Raw genomic sequence first — 20,824 nt, forward strand, 5'->3', positions numbered from 1 at the left:
AGTTTCCTCCCTTAATTCCCAGCCTTCAAACCTGCTGATTTTCTCCAAGCATCTTTTTCTTCCCAAACTGGACCACGGCCCCCCAAACTGAGCTGCTGCGCGGTGACTTACTGATGAAGTTGGCTTGGCCGGTGAAGATGGTGTACTGCAGCTCATAGGAGCTGACGCTGAACTCGTCCTCTGAGATCCAGTGGACAGTGATTGTGTCGTGGGAAGCTGTGCAGAGCTCCTCTCGGACAGATGGCGGGTTTGGCGCTGCAGAAGATCACAGGTAACGTATTTTGGTGAGTTTCTTAATATAATAGGCTTTTTTTCTCCCTTAAGGATAGAGATAGGTTCATGCAGGGAGCAGTCTCGACACAAACAACTGTCTCATTTTATCCATCATTGTGTTTCCCACTTAACTAAACTTTTTAGTGACGTAACAAAATATCCAGGGCCAGCGTGTTTTCAGGCATGCCAGAACAAGGGGGTTTTGCTGCTGCTTCCATCAGGTCTGACACCTCTATCCTGAAATGAGCTGAGAAGCCACTTCAAAATCCACCTAACTTCTCAGCACCGGTTTTGGACTAACTGTCCCATAACTGTTCCGGGCACGTTTGTTGTTAATCTTTCATTGCAAGCTGATGTGCTTCACGATAAAGAAAATCAGATTTTGGTAAGTAAGGATGTCCTCGCTTCTCCGGAGCTTTCACCCCTGCCCCTGCTTTTCCAGCACGCTGCATGGTTCAGCAGCAGTTGGCTGCAGCAGGGCTGCTCCCCAACAGCCCGCGTCGCCCCAGGCAAGGGCGAGAGCAGCATCCAGCCTGTGCTGTGGGCACCAAGGCACCACCAAGAGACCCAGCAAGGTTTCTGCCCACAGAAGTTCATAATTTATCACCATGAGATCTGCAAAAGGGGCAGCAAAAGGGAAATGCTAAAGGATGCGGTGTGTTAGAAGTACAGTAATTGATTAATTCACCACTGCCTCTCTGTAATCCACCCTCTCGGATCCTCGTGGGCATCAGCCTCCTCCCAGGGGCGTGGAGGGGGTCATTTCTGACCTGCTTTCTGAACTTTTCCACTGTCCCCAAGGCGAGGCAGAGCGCAACAGGAGGATGGGGATACGTCAGTCCTGGTGACAGCATAGCCTCTGCTCTGCCACAGCTAACCAGGCACTCTTTAGTGGTGAAAATGAGTGGCAAACTGGTTTGCTTTGAAATACGCCTGCCGGCCCCCGGCAGGGTGCAGAGGAGGGGGCTGCAGGGAAGGTGTGGTGTGCAGGCAATGGGAGCACTTGTGCACTCACCGGTTAGATAATCCAGCCCCTCCAGCAGCTTCTTCTCTCTTGAAAAATCTAAAGCAAAGTTTTCAAAGGCATCATTAAAATTGATATCTGGTATCAGAACTTGAGAGGATGCAGTTGCCATGGCGACCCTGAAAGAAAAGAAGACACCATCAATACGCATCAGGGTGCACACCGCTCCTGATGCCTGACAGCGACAAGGTGGGGGATTAAAAGGGTGCAAGCAGCCTCACGGTGACATTACAGTCAGGAAACCGGCTTTCGCCTACTAACCACTGCTCCTGTCCCAGGAGAGTGACCTGGCCTGGGGACAGGTCCCCAGAGCAGTGGGGTGGCTCTGTCCTTAGGGGATCCCAGCCCTGAATGCCTGCCAAGTTCCCTTCAGATTGGCATTTCCACCACATCCCTCCTGCCCCGGGAACGATGTTTGCTCCCACAGTAGGTGTTCGGCTTCCCTAGGACTTGCCATGCAACTCCTGTCTGGTGAGGGACGGGAACCAGCGACATCCCAGACCCCAGTATTTATTTGAGGGCTGAAGGCTGCAGGGGGTAGGACGGAGTGTCCCTGGGCAGGGACCTGCGACCAGGGGACACTCCAGCAGCACCCCACTGGTGTCCTAAGCTGAGCGTGCCGGTGCCAGCCCACCTCTCGGCCACATTTCTGGCTGTCTGCAGGAACCGTGCGTGGTCATTCTCCTTCAGGATATGCTCTGCCTGGTTGATGAGGACCGTCGAGCGCTCGAGACACTGCCGGCAGTTAGCGACCTGCTGGGCTAGCTTCCGCAGCTTCATCACCTGCAAGAGGAGCAGAGGGGAACAAAGGTGTCGCTTGAAAAGCGAAGAGGAAACCCCATCCGAACGCAGGGGCTGCTCAGGGGATGCAAGGAGCAGTGAAGCAGCATGGAAATGTCTCCAAAGACTCCGGGGAGGAAGAGCAGCAGTGCTCTCTTTTCTCCTTTTTTTCCCTCTTTTCTCTATTTTTTTCCATGTTAATTTTTGCTTGTGGGTGGGAAAGCCCCAGGGAAAAGCTTCCGCACTGCTCTAAGGGTCCCACGCATGATCAGCGTAGGAAAGTGATGCATCTTCTCTCTGCTCCTCCCGTGCAAATGCAACATCATCCCCCCTGTGCCAGCTCTCAGTAGATGTGGCCGGGAGAGGAGCGCTCCTGCAAAGCACAGAGCAAGGAAGCCTCATGCTGGCTCAGTCCCAGCAGAGCTGCTGGAAAACATGACATCTGCAGCCGCAAATTGTTTTGCAATTAAAGGTGAGGTGCTGCAGTAAGAACAGGAGAGGAGAGTTACCCACAACACAGGGAAGCAGGAGCTGCAAAACCAGCCCAAGCGCCAGTTTGCACCCAAAAATAGTGCATGTGGCTTGAACGGGCTGTCTCCGGCCACCCAGGTGTCCTGTGAGTCCGACACAGCCCATGCTGGGGGCCAGGGCTGAGGGCTCTGCCGTGGCTGGTGGAAGCTCAGACCTGGCCCAGCCACCATTCAAAAGGGGACGTGAAGTGACTCCAGGGAAACGCACCTCTGACACTTCGGCCCTTTCCCCGCAAAGCTCTGTAGAAGATATTTACTGATGGCTTTACCTTAGGCTTAAGCCATTAAGGAATAAAGAGAACAGGTTTGATGGCACCTCTTCCCTCTCCTGCAAAGTACCAATGCTCAGCAGCAGTGAGGAGAGCAAAGAAACCAGGAGAAACTATTTCTCAGGCAAAATCTCCAAGTCTTGGGAATGCTGGGCTGGAGCACTAGGGAAACCACCTTTGAAACTCCCACCTCCTGCATGCAGCCAGGGTGAAGCTAAAGAAAAGGTAGGCCCAAGCCCCAGGTCAGCCCTGAAGCTGCTCATGGGTAGCAACGGTCATATTTCTGTAGGGTCTACGGCTCTGGCAACAAAATAATCACGAGACGTAACCCCCTTCCTGCCCTCCTGTCTCTACATGAGCACACGCTCGTGCAGCCACTCCTGGCACCGACTTCACATCAGCAGCAGGGTGGAGGGAAAAGGGGGGTTACAGAGGAGCCGACAGATTTGTAGGGTAGTTCTCCTGTTTATGCTGGGAGCGCAGAGAAGCTCAGGAATGCCTCGAGCTGGCTGAGGTCAATACCACATGTTAAAGCGCACTGTACCACTTCTCTGGCTCTCTGATACTTTGCTGGTGCCAGCGGCAGTATTTTGATTTGGGAGGAGCAGTCCTGGGCCCTACGCTGGCACCAATGAAAACACAGAAGAAAGGGGGTGAATCAGCACCCTGGGAATTGCACTGACAGGCAAGCTAGAAGTAATTCTGTATCTGGAAAAGCATCTTGAGATGGACAATGAGGCACTTGCTAATGGAATATAAATCCCCACTGCCTTGTTCCTGTGTGCATCTGCAGCAAAGGATCCTGCAGACACCCAGGGGAGGGGAAAACACATTTCGGCAGATGGAGCTGGACTGGGAGGACCTGAAACAGCAGATTCTGACATGATAAATCCTGCTTCAGATCCCTGCCCCATACTCCGCAGCCGCATCCCACATGAGGCTCTCCTGAATGGCATCACACAAATGTCTTAAACCGAAACGAGCGGTCCTGCGGCACCAACCACAGACACCATTTCCTCTCACTTACTTAACTGATGCTTGTGACTGAGCATCATGCTGGACTTATCCTGTGAGAATGTGACGGCAGAGCTTTAGCCGTGTCCTCTCTGCTCCATACGACCACCCACAGCTCTCCCAGCCCACCTCCGAAAGGAGCAACTGCTACCCTGTGTTGCTCATCTGCGCATCTTCGGAGTATTTCCTTTTATTAACGAGGGAGCAGGGCGTTCTGCAAGCCTCATGAAGGCATCGTGATAGCAGCTCCTGAAGCTCCTCACTGGCCACGGCTGCCCTGCAGCAAATCCATCAGGAAGCGAGAGCAGGAGCTCCTGAAGGGGATGGGAGGCTGCTCAGGCTGCTCTTTCAAGGTGTCAGTGCTGTCAGTGCATTTACAATTGAGTAGCACGCTAATCCCCTGGCTGACAGCAGGGCCCTGCTCCCCTTGCACGACTTGTGGGCATCTTCCCACAGCCCCCGGCACCTCTGCAGGAGTTCAAAATAAACAAGACCAAGGGTGAAAAGCCAACAGATGAGCTTCGAGCACATCAAGCCAAGAAAAAGCCATGACTTTCCATCCCTCCCCAAAACCTAAGGGTTTCCATTGCACTGTGACACGCACGGCTGGGTGCCCGGTGATGGAGCTCTGTGGGCCCAGCATGGCACCCACCCGGCTGCACTCATTCCAGCGCCGACCACGGAGCAGCACACCAGGCTGCAGCAGGAGGGGACCTTGGGGTGAATCACTGGCAAGGGGAGGACACTCGAGCATCCTCCAGCCAGCACTGTGAGCTCTCCAAAGGCACCCAGGGTGAGGCATCCCTCGGGAAGCACCCACTGCGTTGGCAGTGGAGGCGAGGACATCACTCGTCAGAGGTGATGATGCCCTTGGTACCTGCCTTCTCCATCCATCTGGCAGGAAGAGCTGCGAGACCCTGGCACCCATCCTGCGACATTTACTGGCCCCAGCCAGCCCTGTGCAGGCTCCATGCAAGCAGCGAAGCAGCTCAGGTTAAACCTGGGAGGTGACAACATGCGGCCAGGCAGCTGTCACTTGCTGGCAGAAGTGGCAGAGCCATTAGGTGGCCAAAGTACCCTGCACGTTCTCCCTCTTCCTTCTCCTAGGCTTTTGCAAGACATCAGCTCCCTGCCCCATGTCCCCGCAGTGTGATGTGGGGCTGCAGCATCTCCCTGCACCCACAAAGATCCTGGATGGGGCTGACCACACCACGGCCATGGGTCCCAGAGCCAAGCTGCAAGCCCAGCAGCAGCTGGGCGATGGAGGTAGGCACAGAGGGGCAGGGGGAGGAGGCAGCAGAGTACATCAGGACAGTTTAATCACTCTGCTCCCTATGCACCAGCTTGCCAGCTCCCAGGAGCACTGCCATGTATGCACGCAGGGTTGGCATGCCAGCAGCTGGAAGCAGGACCAGATGAAGCAGGTAGTGCTTGCTCCACTTGTTACTGCGTGACACTTGGATTTGTTGCCACCACCGTTATCAGGACCAGACATGCAGCCTGCTTCCACCGCAGCAAGAAGTCATGGGCTCCGACTCGCTGTTGACTTAACACTTAACACACATAGTTTGAATTACAGCGATAGCAAATAAAGCTGTGAATCCAGAAACACCCCTGCCAGCACCCTGCAAGCTGCCACACAGCCAACACTCTCCTGCGGCTGTCCTGCAAAACCTAGCCTTGCTCCCCATCTCCCTGGCAGTACCGCCACCCCCCCAGCGTCCACGGGGCTCGAGGCTGTCTGCAAACAGCATCACAGAAGGGTGTGGGTTGGGAGGGACCTTTGAAGACCATCTAGTCCAACCCTCCAGCCACCGGCAGGGACAACTCTTACTAGATGAATGAAGCTGCCCAACCCCCCCCTCCCCCTGCCCCCAGCCTGGCCTTCACCAGTCCCAGGGATGGAGCATCCACAGCTTCTCTGGGCAACCTGCCCCAGTCCCTCAGCCCCCTCATCGAAAAACGTTTCTTCCCTATGTCCAAGCTGAATTGCCCTCCTTCAGGTCAAAACTGTCACCCTTGTCCTGTCGCTACAGGCCTGGTAAAAAGTCTCTCTCGGCCCTTCTTCAGATGTTGAAACGCCGCGGCAAGGTCTCCCCGTGGAGCCTTCTCCTGGCTGAGCAACCCCAGATCTCTCAGCCTCTCCTCCTAGCAGGGGGGTTCCAGCCCTCGGACCATTTCTGTGGCCGCCTCTGGCCCCGCTCCAACAGGTCCGTGTCCTCCTTGCGCTGGGGACCCCAGAGCTGGGTGCAGTGCTCCCGGGGGTCTCACCAGAGCAGAGCAGAGAGGGAGAATCCCCTCCCTTGACCTGCTGGCCATGCTGCTGGTGATGCACCCGGGACACGGCTGACTTTCTGGGCTGTGAGTGCACGTTGATGGCTCATGTCCCTTTTTTCATCCACCAGCATCTCCGAATCCTTCTCCGCAGGGCTGCTCCCAACCCACTCATCCCCCAGCCTGTATTGATACCACAGGTCACCCTGACCCAGGTGCAGGACCTTGCACTTGGCCTTGTTGAACCTCGTGAGGTTCACATGGGCCCAGCTCGTCCAGCCTGCCTAGGTCCCTCGGCACAACATTCCTTCCCTCCAGCACATCCCACAGACACCCAGCTCATCCCAGTGCCAGTGTCTGGGGAGGCTGGGGAAGCCATGCAAAGAGCAGGGCACCTGGCCGGCTTATGGGATAAGACATGGATGGACAAAGTCAGCGACACACATTTGAATGATGGCATGGATCACTCCACGGCCACTGCTTCTCACGTCCTTCTCGCTCCCACCACACTGGCAAGATTGTTTCTAAGTAAGAACATGTTGGCTTGGATGAATGACATCCAAGCAAGGGGGTCAGACAAGCAGCACAGGTCACTCCATGTCTGCTTAGAGCACAAGGAGGGACATGTCCATTCAACACCTCAGGGTCTCTCAGACTGATCGGGAGCTCTGCAACTCCCAGCGCCTCAGCAACGACTTGGGGACAGAGAGAGCTGCCACCCTGGGGAGCATCCCGGGGGACGAGGGCAGGCAGTGGCACGCTGCAGCAAGCCGTGCCCCGGTGGCACATGGCGGGGACAAGCATGGGCTCATCTTCGCTAGCAGTGGGCAGGCACAGCTCAAAACGGCGATTTGCACAAGGAAGCAATTCTCCTGCTGGGGCTTAATTGGCTGATGGATGGTTCACTTTATGACCAAGCTTGTCAGAAAAGAATTATCAAAAGGAGCATAAGGAGGAGAAATAACACGACTTTTGTTTCGAGGGAGGACTTGGCAAGCTCTGGAGTAGCTGTCGGCCTCAGGCAGGCAGAGGCAGGAGAGCCCCTACCTTTACCACAATCACTTCCAGGAGCCACTGGTGTGCCTGGACCCAGCTCTCCTCGGCTGCATCCCCACAATGACGGCAGCCTGCAGCTTTAATCCCAGGCAAAGCATCCGCTGTGGCTAAGGGAAAAGGAGGTGCAGGTGCCCTGGCCCCAGGCCAGCTGGGCCGGGCTGCGACACCAGCACCTGCGGTGCCCCGGGTGGGTGACACGGGTGCTGGCACCTGCAGCTGGATCCGTGTCTGGCAGAGTACTCTTCAGGGCAGCCCAGCTGCCTGCTTCCTTCCTGCTCCTTCTCTTGCATCCTCCCAGTGATTTTTGCTGCCTCCTGGGTCCTTCCCACCTACCCCCACCACCTCAGGGCCAGCATGGGTTATGGGATGCTGCCCAGCCTCAGGCGCTGGTATCCAAGCCCCAGTAGTGCACAAACCTGACCCCCGCCAGGTGTGATCCCAGCCTGGAGCTGCACGTGGGTTCCCCGGTATCTAATCTCTGGTGTGTTTCCAAAGACACATGCACGACACATCTGGGATAAATCCTTTTTTAGGATTACTGGATTAAAAGACACCCGGTGTGGGCATGGCTTCCTCACCTCTAAGGCGCGTCTTCGAGGAGCACCTCTGTCAGGCACCTTCCCCTGGCATCCCTCGCTCCCACCCATGACCAAGCATAACCTTCAGGCAGCTGCTCTGGTCCTTACATCCCTCTCGCTGCCTTGTAGAGCCGGAGTGGCTCCACCTCCCAGCTACCAGAGCAGCCCCAGAACGGAGCAGCCCGTTCCTCCCAGGGCTGCTCTCTGGCTGGACACAAACTGCGGTCGCAACATTTTTGCCTCCATACACGGTCCCTCTCAGGCCTGGGGCTGCCACTCTTCCCAGCACCCTGTGCCACTGTGACTGGGCTGCTCCATGCATCCATCGGGCCATTTCTCAGGAAGAGCAGCCCACAACAAATGGAAAACCAAATGGCAATTCAGCAGGAAAGCAGTATCTTTCACTGCAGTTGGAGCACTTCAAACCAGCCACAGTCTCCAGCACTTCCTCCTTTCTTTTGTGTTTGGAGCTTTTTAAACTCTCAGATATTCGTGGCTGGGGCTGCTCAGAAAGGCTGCTTCCCGTTCACGCTTGGCAAGTGTTGCTCAGAGGTGTCAAAACCAATGAAGGAAACCTGCCCAGCCTCCCTGCAGCCAGCACCCGCAGCACAGGGGGCTATGGAGGGGCACTGCAGTGCTGCAAACTCGCCCTTTTCCATCTCTAGCCCTATTTCATCAGCAAAGAGGCTTATTCCAGTTGCCAGGTAACTTTGGAAACCAGATGCAGTCCCCTCCCCCATACTGCCAGTACCGCCATCCCCACATCCATCTCCCAGTGGTGCAGCACTGGGTTTGCAGCTATGCGGGCACAAGCTTGCTGCTCCTACCCTGGCAATTTACAAGCAGCTGCGGGTTGTTTCTGCTGATGGTTCTGGGCACTAATCAGGGCCTCCCTCCTCTACCCAGCTGCCAATTTGTAGGAAAGTAACATCTTTGAGCCTTCCAGCTCCCTGCCAAGTATGGCTGAAACTGGACAACATGGTCAAAAGACATCAGGGGGAGAGGGTGGGAAGTGAGAGGCAGACAGACAGATGGACCAGCAGAAGGCACCGTTACATAAAATATGTTCCTTGAAGTGACTGGGATAAAAGCAGGCATCTTAAAGCTTCCACTGCTGCCGAGGGTGTCCAAGAGCCATGCTGGTCGTCTCTCTTGTGTACACAGGCAGTGTAACCCACTCCCAAACTTCTGCCTGCAAAAAAATTCTGTATCTGGGCTGATGCTGCTCCCTGGCTTAGCTATTGGCACTGATGGATGCAGAGCTGGACCCTAATGCACGTTCCAGCTCAGTAAGAAAGCCAAAGGGCTTGTGCAAAGTGTGCTGTAAACTCCCGTGGGCATCCCTCCAGCCTCTCCCTGTCGCACAGAAGCCACTGGGAAAAGCCAGAACACCTGAGACCGCTGGAGGAAGGGTCCAAACACCCCCTCACAAAGAAAAGGGTGAGGAAACCAGCTCATCTACAGCTATGCTGCAATGCAGAGCATGTAGCCTCTTCTTTATCTGCAGTGCCATGTTTGGATGGCCCTTCAATATTAATTCTACATTATTATATTAGCACCATGGTGTTAGAAAAGCCCTAAGGAAGCTGTCTGGACTGATCCAAGCAACTGTACCCATTTGTCATGCTAATCAACGCCCCTTCCTTCCTCCAGCCATGTCAAGTTCGTGCACTGTCCTCAGCAGAAGAGCCCTGGGGACAGCAGCAGCAAGGGACACCGGGACATGCACACCATTTGGAGCAGCAGGGAGGCAAAGCTGTGTGTACCGATGGCTGCCCACAGCAGTTCCCTCCCGGGCAAGGCAATACAGGCTGCTAGCAGCCCCTGTGTGTGCCTGGGACACCCCAGCATCACGGGCTGCCAAACTGCTGGGCTGTGCCCAGACAGGAAGGGCAGACCCTGCACCAGCCACCCCATGGGCACAGGAGAGGACCTCTGAACCGTGGATACACAAGCCAGTCCTCCTTACCTTCGTCTCCTTGATCTTGACAGCGATGACCTGCTTGCGCTGGCGGATGATCTCCATGAGCTCATCACACTCCTCCATCAGCTTAGCCTCATGCATGGCTGTGTTCACCTGGCCAGGAACAGCAAAAGCACACCCTGTTAGGAGGGACATGCTCGTCCCTGAGCCCCCAGCCCCGCAGTGCACTCAGCTCAGGCAGGGAGAGATGCAATATATATCCTCCATGCCAAGCCCCGGCTCTGCCAGCTGCCAGGGGCTGAACTGGGCAGGAGATAACAGCCCTGCAACACAGACAGAAGCAGGCTGGCTCACCTGCATCCATTGCCACACCAGCTAGAGGAAAGAAAAAGGCTGGAGAAAGGTGTGAAGCCCTCCCAGCTGCACGTCTGAGGTCAGTGCCAGGTGATGGGGCTGTGCTGGGTGGCTTGTGGGGCAGGCGCTCCTCCGTCGGAACTGCCCCCCTCGACTCCCCGAGAGTCAGGGGACAGGCTGCAGGGAGATGGCAGCCCAGGAGCAGCCACAGCACTTTCCAACACAGCTGGGTACCAACCAGGCAGAGCTGACACCCCACGCTGGCCTGCGCTGGCCCCGCACAGGGATGCTCAGGGAACTCCCCGCCTCCCTTCCCTGGGCAGGCTGTACGTTCTGGGGGGCTCTGCAGAGCCACAGATGCGCTGCCTGGGCTGCGTGACCCCCACCCTACCCTCAGCTGGAGGTTACCCTGCCCTACCCGTCCTGCTGCGAGTCCGGCAGCACAGGCTTCTAGCAGAAGCAGCCAGCTTTGCCGGCCTCTCAGCTTGCTTGTGCACCGACACCGAGGCAGTATCCCTGTGCTCGTTAAAGCAAGAAGAGGCTTAAAAATGAATGAGAGCACCTGCTTGGAAGAGCAAGGGCAGCCACGACTTCAAAGCATCTGCAAAAGCAAGACTGAAAGCAACCGCCCGGTGCGGGCAGAGGGAGGGAGCGCCTGCAGAGCCCATGGGGAGCTGCATGGCTGCAAAGGGCAGGTTAGGACCCGTGTGGGGTCTCAATGAAAGGGCTGAACCAGCTCAGGCAGCAACAGCCATGGGCAAGTCGGGCAGGTGTAGCCGCCCTGCCTCTGCTCCGGCCGCTCGCTGTGCAGGGCTGCAGCCCCAAGCTCTGCAGCATGGTGTGAGGGCACAGTGAGGAAAAACCTTCCCCCTCCTGGCACCGCAGGATGCTCTCGGCAGGGTCCACGGGCTCCAGCACTGCCTCGGGGGTGGCTTTCCACCCACAGTGCAGGGAAGCTGGGCACACCACGCTGGTGCTGCTAACCTGGCAGGCAGGGCCAGGCAGGCAGGGCGGCAGCCCCTGGCTCCATGGACGCCTCCATACCCTTATTTTCAGGCACAGCACAGTGCCTGCAGTACCGGCTAGTCACAGAGCACTCCTCAGGAGCCTCTCTTTGAGTAAAGCCTTTTACAAATAGCAATCTTCCCCCTAAAAAAAATAAAAAAGTACCAGATGCTGCTGGCAGCACCTGCTGCTCTAAAAAGCTCCATTTCTTCATAGTGCAAAGGTTTGGTAGGATGTGTGCCAAGACCATAATAACTCTTTAAGCTTTCTCCAGCTCAAGGCAAATTTCTTACTGCACTTGCAGTTCAATTCCTAAACTGGGGCACCGTCCCCTAATGGATTTTCCTCTGGGCTCATGACGAGGGGAGCCTGGTGATGCTCAAACCCATCATCTTCTCCCTACAGCATCCCCTACTAACCACAGTTCCCAATGCGAGACACACAGCTTCTACTGGACCGGCCCCCAGCAGGGTAACAGAGCAAGCATCAAACAGCACTTTCATGATCACGGCCATCTTCCAGATTGCTGCTGATATTCCTCCCTCCCTAACCTCATTCCCGATATGTACGGTTCAGTGGCAAAGAAATAAAATGTGCTGCACAGCACAACCAGTACTCCCTCCAGAATTGCTGCACCAAGAGGAGGGACTTGAGCCAGGAGACGAGGAGAACTCGTGTAGACCTGGGTCAGTCCCACTTGGGGGACTGAAGATGACACAGACTGGCCAGAGCCTCCCAGAAGTCACCTTCAGGTCTGACCTGTCCAACCACCTTGGACACAATCTGGCCTCTTCCAGACCAGGTCTGGTCTCCTTGTGGCCTCTGCCATGCAGATGGTTGGCCAAGATGATAATTTTGCTGCTCAGCATCTACCAAAACAGGACCTCAAGGAGAACACATACGCTCTCCTTCCCCTGCTAAGCACCCAGCTACCCCCCAGTCAGGCAGGACATCGCTGGCAGGCCGTGTGGCTCTCAGCGTGCTTCTGGGGAAAGCTGCAAGGGGACACTCCAACTCCTTGGTCATGAAGGGGGAGGTGCTGCTAAAAGGGAAGACCAGCACATGTTGCTCCTTCGTTTGGTCTGGACTGTTCAGTGACCAATTCCGAAGCTTTGCTCTGGAAGATGCCACTCAAGATGGCCTTCTCATCTTTGCAGAAGGGACTGGTAAACCCTCATCACCCCGGGCTACACAGCCACATGTTCACAATCCAAGGCAAGGGCAGGGAGCAGCAAGAGAAGGCAGCAGGACACGATGGTGGACTTGTCCCCTGAGACTTCAAAGAAGAGTAGAGAAGCGCAAGCAGGAGTTCCATCAATGATATCCCTCTTCACTGATCTCCCAAGGCCACCGGGGCTTCCGCCCAGGCACCACTGCTGTGGGTGCGAGAGCTATTGGTGCCCAGCCTGGCTCTGCCACAGGGGCCAGGCACATGCCAGGAGCGCCGGGTACGACACCGGTGACCTTAGAGAGCAGGTGCCCTCCCAAGGCAGTCAGCAGCTGGGATGCTGAAGGTAAATCTGAGCTGGGGCTGCCACACGATGGTGGAGCACATGCCTTTTGGAGAGATGGGATGACCGGGATGCAGGAGCAGCGGGGTCCGCACGCTGGAGGCATAGGGGGGCTCCCCCCCACCCCTCCAAGCCAAAGTGAGCATGGCGTCAGCCCCAGGAGGCAGAAGGGAACAGTGGCATGTTTCTACAAAAAAAGCTGCATGTGCCCTGCTTAATTTAGGCTAATTAATCCCTGCTGGACCTTCTTTCAGGCTTCAAATACACAGGGTTGTTTTTTTTGGTTTTTTGGGGTTTTATGTTTTGAAGCTGAAGGGAAGGCATGCAAAGAGTGCAGTGAAAGCACAGGCAGTGGTTTCAGTCCTCTGTCTCCGGGAGAGACCAGCATCCTCAGGAGGATGGACAGGAAAGGGGAAATACACTTTATAGAGAGGGAACTGAGCTCTATCGCTTAAATTAAGTAGTGTACTAGAGGATATAAATAGCTTTTCTTCATTTTGTACTCTCAAAGCCGTGTGAAAGAGTGGAGAAGTCTGAAGGCAACCCAGAGTTAAACACATTTGATACAAGATCTTTTTTTAAACGGCCAGCAGATTATGCAACACTGAAGTGGGAGACAGCTGATGGTCTGCAAAGATAACTCCACCAAGAAAAAAACAGCGGATAATCTTCCAAATCTGCTGCAAGGTAGCAGAGGGGGGAAATCAGACCCAGGGTTTGGAGCCTGCAGCAATCTGTGCTGGGGGCAGCAAAGGCAACAGCACTGCCTTGCAACCCGGGCTGCGGCAGAGGATGCCGACAGTGTGCCCACCTCTTGAGGCACAAGCACAGACATAGCCATCGCTCAAATTTCCCAGGAGCGCAAAATCAGGGTTGTTTGCAAGTGTTTGCAGCCCCGATGCTTGCTATTGCCAGAAAGAGTGAGCCCTGGGTACCAGGACTGCAAAAACAACAGCAGGAGGAGAAGCAGGGGGAGTCCTTCAACAAGCGCCAGGCTCCCCCTCCAGCCTGGCACGCCAAGCAGAAATCCCGAGCTCCTGGTTAAATGAATGCGAAATCTGAAAACCTGCGCCGGGCAAGAAACGTGCAGCTCGGCCAGTGTTCACTCCCTGGGAGGCTGAAGGCAGATGAAGCTGCAGAGGCCACCACAGTCCCTTTCCCCAGCTCCCTTCTGTCCAAAAGAGGAGCATTTTTCGAGGCCAGGGTCCCACCTCTGAAGTGCCCGCCAAGCACGGAGACAGCATTTCAGACCCGATACAGCTCTGCTGGCAAAAGCCCTGACGCAGGCACAGCCGGACACTGGCCAAACCACTGCTTGTTAGGATGAGCTAGTTCCCAGGTAAATGCTGCATTTGGGGGTGAAGGCTCAGGGGCCGCTACGACTGTAGAAGAGCTGGACATGGGAAAGAGCTTTTAGACGTAGGAGGAGCGGGGAAACACACCCTTCTCAATGTGTGTGCGCCACGGGGAAATGTGCCAGGGACAACACAGCCCTGCAATAAAAACCAAACGGTAAAACCCAAACCTGGAAAGGGCTCATGCTGCAGCTCGTGGAGGGATGAAGAACATAATCTCAGGCTGAGGCAGGATCCACACACGGACAAACCTCCTCCTCCTCCTCCTTCTCTAGAGCCAGGCAGCAGGAACCCAGCTCAGAAAAGGGAGCAGTGGACCCTATCCCACCACCACAGTGCTGTCACCCTCAAAACCATCAACAGGTTTTGGCTACGTATCAAAGCAGCTGTGCCCCAGGGGACATGCACCAGCCTGCGTGGAGGCCAGCCCTGTGGCTGCCGTAGCAGAGAGGGCCACTGCCCCACCGCCAGCGACACAGCCAGCATCTCCTACTGCTGCCCCCGATGGGGACATGGGGTGGGTACCACCGCAGCTACCCACCCTGTCATTTTACAAACTCAGCCTTCTTTGTAGGTTTGGTACCCGCTGGCTCTGGTCCACATGTTGACCACGGCCACAGGGTTTACTCCCTTCGCCCTCTCGCAGCGGCAGCCTCCCATGCGCCGCGCAGGAGGAGTCACCCCTTGCCACGCCAACAGGCAGCACAGGCTCAGTGGCTTGGGGACACTCGTGACGCCCTTCTCTGGAGGGCCCCTCTCTGCGCCTCAGAGCGCTACTGGCACAGCGTCCTGGACATGCAGTGGGACTCACACCAAACGCAACTTGATGGGCAGAGTATGCTGGGATTGCATGTGTCTGCCTGGATGCGATGTCCACAAATAGCCCAAAAGCAAAATCCCCTGCATTCGGACTCATGGGGGAGCATAGAGGAGCAGAGATATTTTTTACTTCACACTTTAATGCGCTCTCTGAAAAGGTGTCTCTGAAGGGCAGGACTGTATATTTAGTAAGGCTGAGAAATGTATTTCAACTGTTATTTTAAGCAGAACAACCAACAAAGCTGAAAACTTCTAAACTATGTAGAAAATGACAGTCTACAGGTCTGAAACTTCCAGAATCACAAAGGAATACCAAATAGCTTTTAACTTATTGCAGGTCAGTCATTAAGATGCTGGAGCTGGATCCAGAGGAGGAAAAGGTTTGGAAGGACATCCAGATGCATCCCTGCACCATCCCTGGTGGGTCTCAGAGTCAAAGCATGACCTCATGACCTTCAAGAGCAGTGAGGGCTGATGACTGTCACCAGGGATCTGCAAGGACCTTCTGGCTCCTTCTCTGCAAGACATCCATTTTCTACCTATTTTACCACACCACTTCAAACCAATCGAGCCCGGGCGAAGAGAGAGACACCCCTGGCAAAAGCCTTTCCTACTGCAGAGCCAAAAATCCTTCTTCTCCCCACCACACCAGCAGAGAGAGCAGCAGGACAAGACGAGCAACAGGGAGCATCAGTGTGGCCACACTCAAGGCGGCCAGCACTACTGCAAAACCCAGCTGTGATTTTTCCGCTCCTTATTCCAGTATCTCAACTCCTTCCTCCTCACGCGCTGAGCTGCACCCGACAGTGGCTCGCAGCTGCTGGTGGCACGCACAGCACCGCTAGCACTCTCAGAAAGGGGGGTTGCAATCTCTTCCTCTGGTCCAGATCATCAGGACAGCAACAAGGACCTTGTTTAGTGAGCAAAGAACAAAATGCTGATGCTGCCTGCAGGAAACACAGGGGTTAGGAAGCACCCTCCTGACCCAAGAGCCCCAGCTGCTCCCTGAGATGTGGCTGGAGAAGAACAAGCTGCAGGTCCCTGTGCAAACACATCCCCATGGGCTTCGCTACGGGCAAATGACTCCAGCCAGCCCACGCAGCATCCCCACGAGGCGGCTCAGGAGAGTCCTGTGGGAAGCCGCGTGGCTTGCATCCCCCAGCAAGGGCCAGTCACGCTTGCTCAGGCACTGGCAAACTCCCCCCACATCTACGTCAGCGATCCCTGCAGCAGCCTGTTTTTACTCTCTGGAAAGGTGCGGGTTCAAGGAATCGCTGCTTAATTTAGCAACCAAAGAAATCAATAGCCCATTAAGAAGAAACTAATTGCAACAGCTTCTCTCCATGTATCACTTCAGTAAATGAAGCTGCAAATTAATTTGCTATTAATTGGTATGTGCACTTTGAAACAACAGTAAGGTATTTAACCGCCTTCTTCCTCTAGAATGTTTTCCACAGGAGCGCATCGCTTATGAACTCCTGACTCCGGAGCTGCAGCCAAGAGGCAGCGTCAGTCTGCTGGCACAATCCCCGCACACAGCTCGCACAAACACTTCCCTTGGCGATGCAAACAAAAGATGCCTGATTGCACACCGGGAACACAAAGACTTTTATAGATCGAGTGGTCAAAGCAGCAAGGTCAGCAGAGTCCCTTTCTTCAACAGGATTAAAGGTGATCTCCCCTCTTCCTCCGATGCTTTCTGTAATCCCCTCTACAAAGCCTTTCCTACTTGCTGCTGGCTTAAGCCTGAATGTTGCCATTCTGCTACAGAGCTCAGGCAGGAGAGATTGCAATCGCAGCAAGGATGCAGGGAGGCAGAGTGCATGTGCCTGGGAGGGGGAAGGAAAGCAGAGAAGACAACCACCCGCTGCAATCCAGCAGAAAGGTTTGGATCAGCTGTGCAGGGAAGCTGCTGTCATGGCAAGGATAGAGACATCCCTGAGTACATCAAGGGGCGGGGGACAAGTCACTGCCTACACTGCCACAGGGTGAGGCTGGCCCTGAACCGAGAATGCACAAGAAAGGTGAGGAAAATAGCTTGAGGGAGCAGGGTGAGGTTCAGCGAGGATGAGCGCAGGGCATCTCGCTGTCCTGAGGAATGGCAGCCAGGCAGCAGCCTGCAGAGACAGTCTGAGGTGGGATGGCTCAAAAATTACATGGGAGACACAGGTGTGAAAACAGCAGCCACTGCCCTGGGATACAGAAATGGAAATATAGCCTGGAGACAACCAAAATAACCCTTTCTTCTCTCCTCAGAGCACTGGAAGGAGAGCAGAGTATTGCCCTGGCTGGGGAACTGCACCGGTTCAGAGCACTGCATCTCCAAGGAAGCGTGGACAAAAGGGGGACAGTCTGGACTGCAGAGAAACCAAGGACTGTGCTGTGAAGAAACCTGGGAAAAAAACCCCCAAACTAATACTGAAATTATCTCAGCCCCCCCAAAAAAGAGAAGGGAGGATGGGCTGTCTGCAAGTATGCTACAGGCTGCTGGAGGGATGAGCAAAACAACTTTCCTTCGGTGTCCACAGCGGACAGAACATGGCAGAGTTACAGGCTGAAACTGCAGCAGGGAAGTTTCAAGTTGGACTTGGTAAGAGCTTCCCAGTATGGAGGAGCATGAGATGCCAGATGCTGGGAAAGAGGCAGCATCTCCATCGCACATTCAGGGCTGGGTGGGACAGCCATTGCCACAATGCATCTTGAGACAGACACCCATGGGGGCTGATCCCTTTCAGTCTTCCTTGGCTGGCACCCTCTGTTTCCACATTCACATCATGGAGTGCCTGGGTGGCTCAGGGAAGAGCAGGATGAGAGAGGCTCTCCCAGGGTTTCTGCCCCAGCCAGCAGCTAATTACACAGCAAAATGGGAATACAGCAGCTGGAGGCAATGCCTGGAAGTCCTCTTTATACAGCAAAGATCAGGAAAACACTCTCACGTTAATAGGAAAGTCTATGCCAAAGTGCTTAGGAGGAAAGAGAGACTCAAATGAGTCTCGATTTCACCAGCAGGCTGAGCCTCATCAGCATTGCTTTGGGTCCCCAAATCACCCCAGCACCCCTTTATTCCCCTGGACAGAGGGGCCCTCACTAGCAGCCCCAGCTTGCACCCAAGCCCGTGGAAGCTGTAGGTGCACCCTCCGCAGCACGGAAGGCTTGCCTGCAAACATGGCACAGCCCCAGCTCGCCGGTGGATGCGGCAGCCCCCAGAAGCATCAGTGCTGGGAATGACAGCCCTGTGTCCCAGAAAGCAGGGGAAAGCACCTGCCTCAGCCCTGCACCCAGATGTTCCCAGCATCACTGCCTGTGCCTTTATCCCCCTCTGACCTGCAGGCTGACTCAAGCTGCTTGGCTTCAGTCCCAGGATGGGGAGCTGCTACAGCCAAAACACATCCGAGGTGAGAGCACACCCCAATATTAAATGCTTGGAAGCAGCTATGGAGATTTTATATTGCTTCCTTAGCAGCACCTGCAGACACCCATTGCTTCCCTCCTCTCCATCACGCTGTGGAGAGGACTTCTGCTCAACCCAGCCTCTTCTTCCCAAGAGGAAATAGTAAAAATACAATTAATACAGTACAAGCACCCTGGAGATGAGAAGGACCCCTGCCACAGCTTCCACACCTGCCTGGGGATGTGGTTTTGATACAATCTGCTGTTAGGTGACCACAAGTCCCTTCTGGAGCTGGCCACGAGGCCAGCCGGCCCTGCTCCACGGGCAGCCCTGGCTGCGGCACGCTGCGCCGACACTGCTCTGCAGGCACAACCTGTGCTGCCTTCTGGGCCTTCCTGGGTCGCTTGTCACTTTGATATTCAAGTGCTCTGCAAATGCTAACTAGTTTACTTCAACAGCACCCCCAGACAAGAGAAAGGAGGTGTAACTAGCTCAGAGTTTCACAGGGAATTTGAAGCACGAGGCATCGCAGTCAAAAGGATTTGTTGTTGCTGGGAGCGCAGCTGGAGATGCCCCAGCCTTTGAAGGCAAGGTGCAGGCTATAGCACGCCGAGTATCCCAAGCAAATGCCTTCCAGCTGCAGACGAAGTTTTGCAACGCTCGTCCCCAGCGCGTCCCACCTGTGCACTGAAGGGAACGGGAGCCGCCGGCAATGCCACACCAAGTGCAGGAGGCAGCTACGAGAGGCACGACTCTGCTGCCCCTCCCTAGGAGCCCAGCTGTGTTTGCACGCTCGGTGTCACCCGGGCTTTGAGCAAAAGCACCTGCTGTCCCCTGTGCATAGAGCAGGCAGCAGGTCCTCCCTTCCTGAGCCAGCCCAGCAGCCTGTGTCTCTTCCCAGCATCTCCCAGTCATGCCACCCTCTCCTTCAGACCCTGGGGAACCATCCCCGTGTCCTCCATCACCTGGGACTAAGCTTTCTGAATGAATCCAGCCTCCCTTCAGCCCCTCGGCGTCAGCAATGCTTCCCACCACACACTGATCTCTGTTCCCAGGGCAGCCCCCAGGGAGAGGACACAGGAGCAACCCACGCACCCCGCCACTCAAGCCAGGAGCTTCCCAGTGCACCTTCCCCATGACTACCCTGCTCCTCTGATTGCTCTCACCAACCTCCACTTGCTGGCAGATCTGGATCAGCTTGGCCATCTGGTTTTCCAGTTCGCTGTTGCGTTTAACCAGGTTAGTGAGATTCGTCTCCAAGGTTTGCTGTGAGTCCAGAAATGGGGAAGGAGAAAAAGAGAAAACAAAAAGATCAGTAAAGTCAGAGGACTGTCCCCTGCCCCCTGTTAGCAACCAAGACCATTTGCCACCCAACATGGTGCCTGAGGGAGCGACAACTTCAATAACTTTGGGCAAAGGCTCCTGAGTTACTTGGAAGCTCCTGCCCACACGGGTGAGTTGTGCGAGGGCTTGGCCTGAGAGGGGGGAGCCACTGGGCTCGGCACTGTGGTGGCCCTGAGGATGTCACCAGCTGGAGGTGACAGCATGGGCATCTGCCCCTTTGGAGGTGGTTTGAGAAGCCGGGGTGGGCTGTGCTCCTGTCGCAAAGCTGTTTCTCCTTTATTCCCTGGAAAACTTTACAGGTAGCCAGAAAAACATCAGGAATATCTAAATTTCTCAAAAATGTTCTCAAACCACTGGCTGCTGCTGAACCCTCTGACAAGGCAGGAGACACTAAGTGTGATGCTCCCCACGTTTCTACCAGGAAAGAAGCCAGCATGGCTATTTTTGCCATCAGTTTTGTTTTGCACAAGGTAAGGAAGCCAAACAAGAGCCTGTCGAACCATCAGAGCAGAGTGACTTCCCTCCCTTGCAAACCATCTCTGCCGGAGCAAGAGGTACAGGTGGAGAGGCCAACGTGGCAGCCCAGCGGAGCCATGGCACAGCTTGCCCTGCACCGGCAGCAGGGCAACCCCCTCCCCAGCTCCCGCCGGGCTGCCCAGCTCTGCCAAAACCCGGCTGAGCCCAGTCGTTCCCTCCCACCACGTCCCACCTTTTTATAAGAGTATGAAGAGCTATTCTGCCTTGCTGGCCAGCCTGGAAGCCTGCCTGCTCCAAACGAACGGCTGTTTTCCATCCCTGCTCTCCCCTCCTCATCCTCTGCTGGTACTGGAGACAAACAGCCCTGGGAGAAGGCTGTGGTCCCCGCCGCAAGCTGCCTGCGATTCCCTTCCCAGCTCTGCTGCCTTTTGCTCCTGGGAGTGGATCGCTGCCAGTGGATCACTGCCCAGGCTGTGATCACCTGCTTTGGTGCCCACAGGCTGCAATATTCATGGTGCACAACGGGATCCAGCAGAGCATGGAGAAAGAGCCCGTTTGAAAAGATTTCGATACCTGTGGACACACAGTGGACTCGTATATTTTTGGATATCAATAATTTCAGTGACACCGCATTTCCATTAAAATCTGTGGTTCCGCTAAAAGGAAATATTTTATAACTAAGTGCTCACTACCTGTTGCAACGCTTGTTGGGAAAATGATACCATATTAATATTTTAAACTTCAGGGCTGGAAGAGGATCCCTGTGGTGTTTTATTCATCCTTGGCTAGAAACTGCAGTCCGAGGCTTTCATCAAGACTCCAGCAGACCCATAAACACGGCTCTTC

The 20,824-nt window shown here is 55.1% G+C and overlaps 1 protein-coding gene across 1 annotated transcript in view; it reads right to left on the bottom strand.

Annotated features, from left to right (window-relative positions):
• The window catches only part of MID2 (midline 2), an 88,911-nt gene that overhangs the window by 16,964 nt on the left and 51,123 nt on the right, over positions 1–20,824 (bottom strand). Inside the window, exons 2-6 of the mRNA XM_040614631.1 lie at positions 19,328–19,423; positions 9,768–9,875; positions 1,932–2,080; positions 1,289–1,416; positions 112–255 (exon numbers count right to left, since the gene is read on the bottom strand). Coding sequence (XP_040470565.1) covers positions 112–255; positions 1,289–1,416; positions 1,932–2,080; positions 9,768–9,875; positions 19,328–19,423 — 625 coding nt within the window. The remainder of the gene's footprint in view (positions 1–111; positions 256–1,288; positions 1,417–1,931; positions 2,081–9,767; positions 9,876–19,327; positions 19,424–20,824) is intronic.

This window comes from Falco naumanni, chromosome 14 (genome assembly GCF_017639655.2).
Source record: "Falco naumanni isolate bFalNau1 chromosome 14, bFalNau1.pat, whole genome shotgun sequence".
In the NCBI taxonomy this organism is placed as follows: Eukaryota; Metazoa; Chordata; class Aves; order Falconiformes; family Falconidae; genus Falco; species Falco naumanni.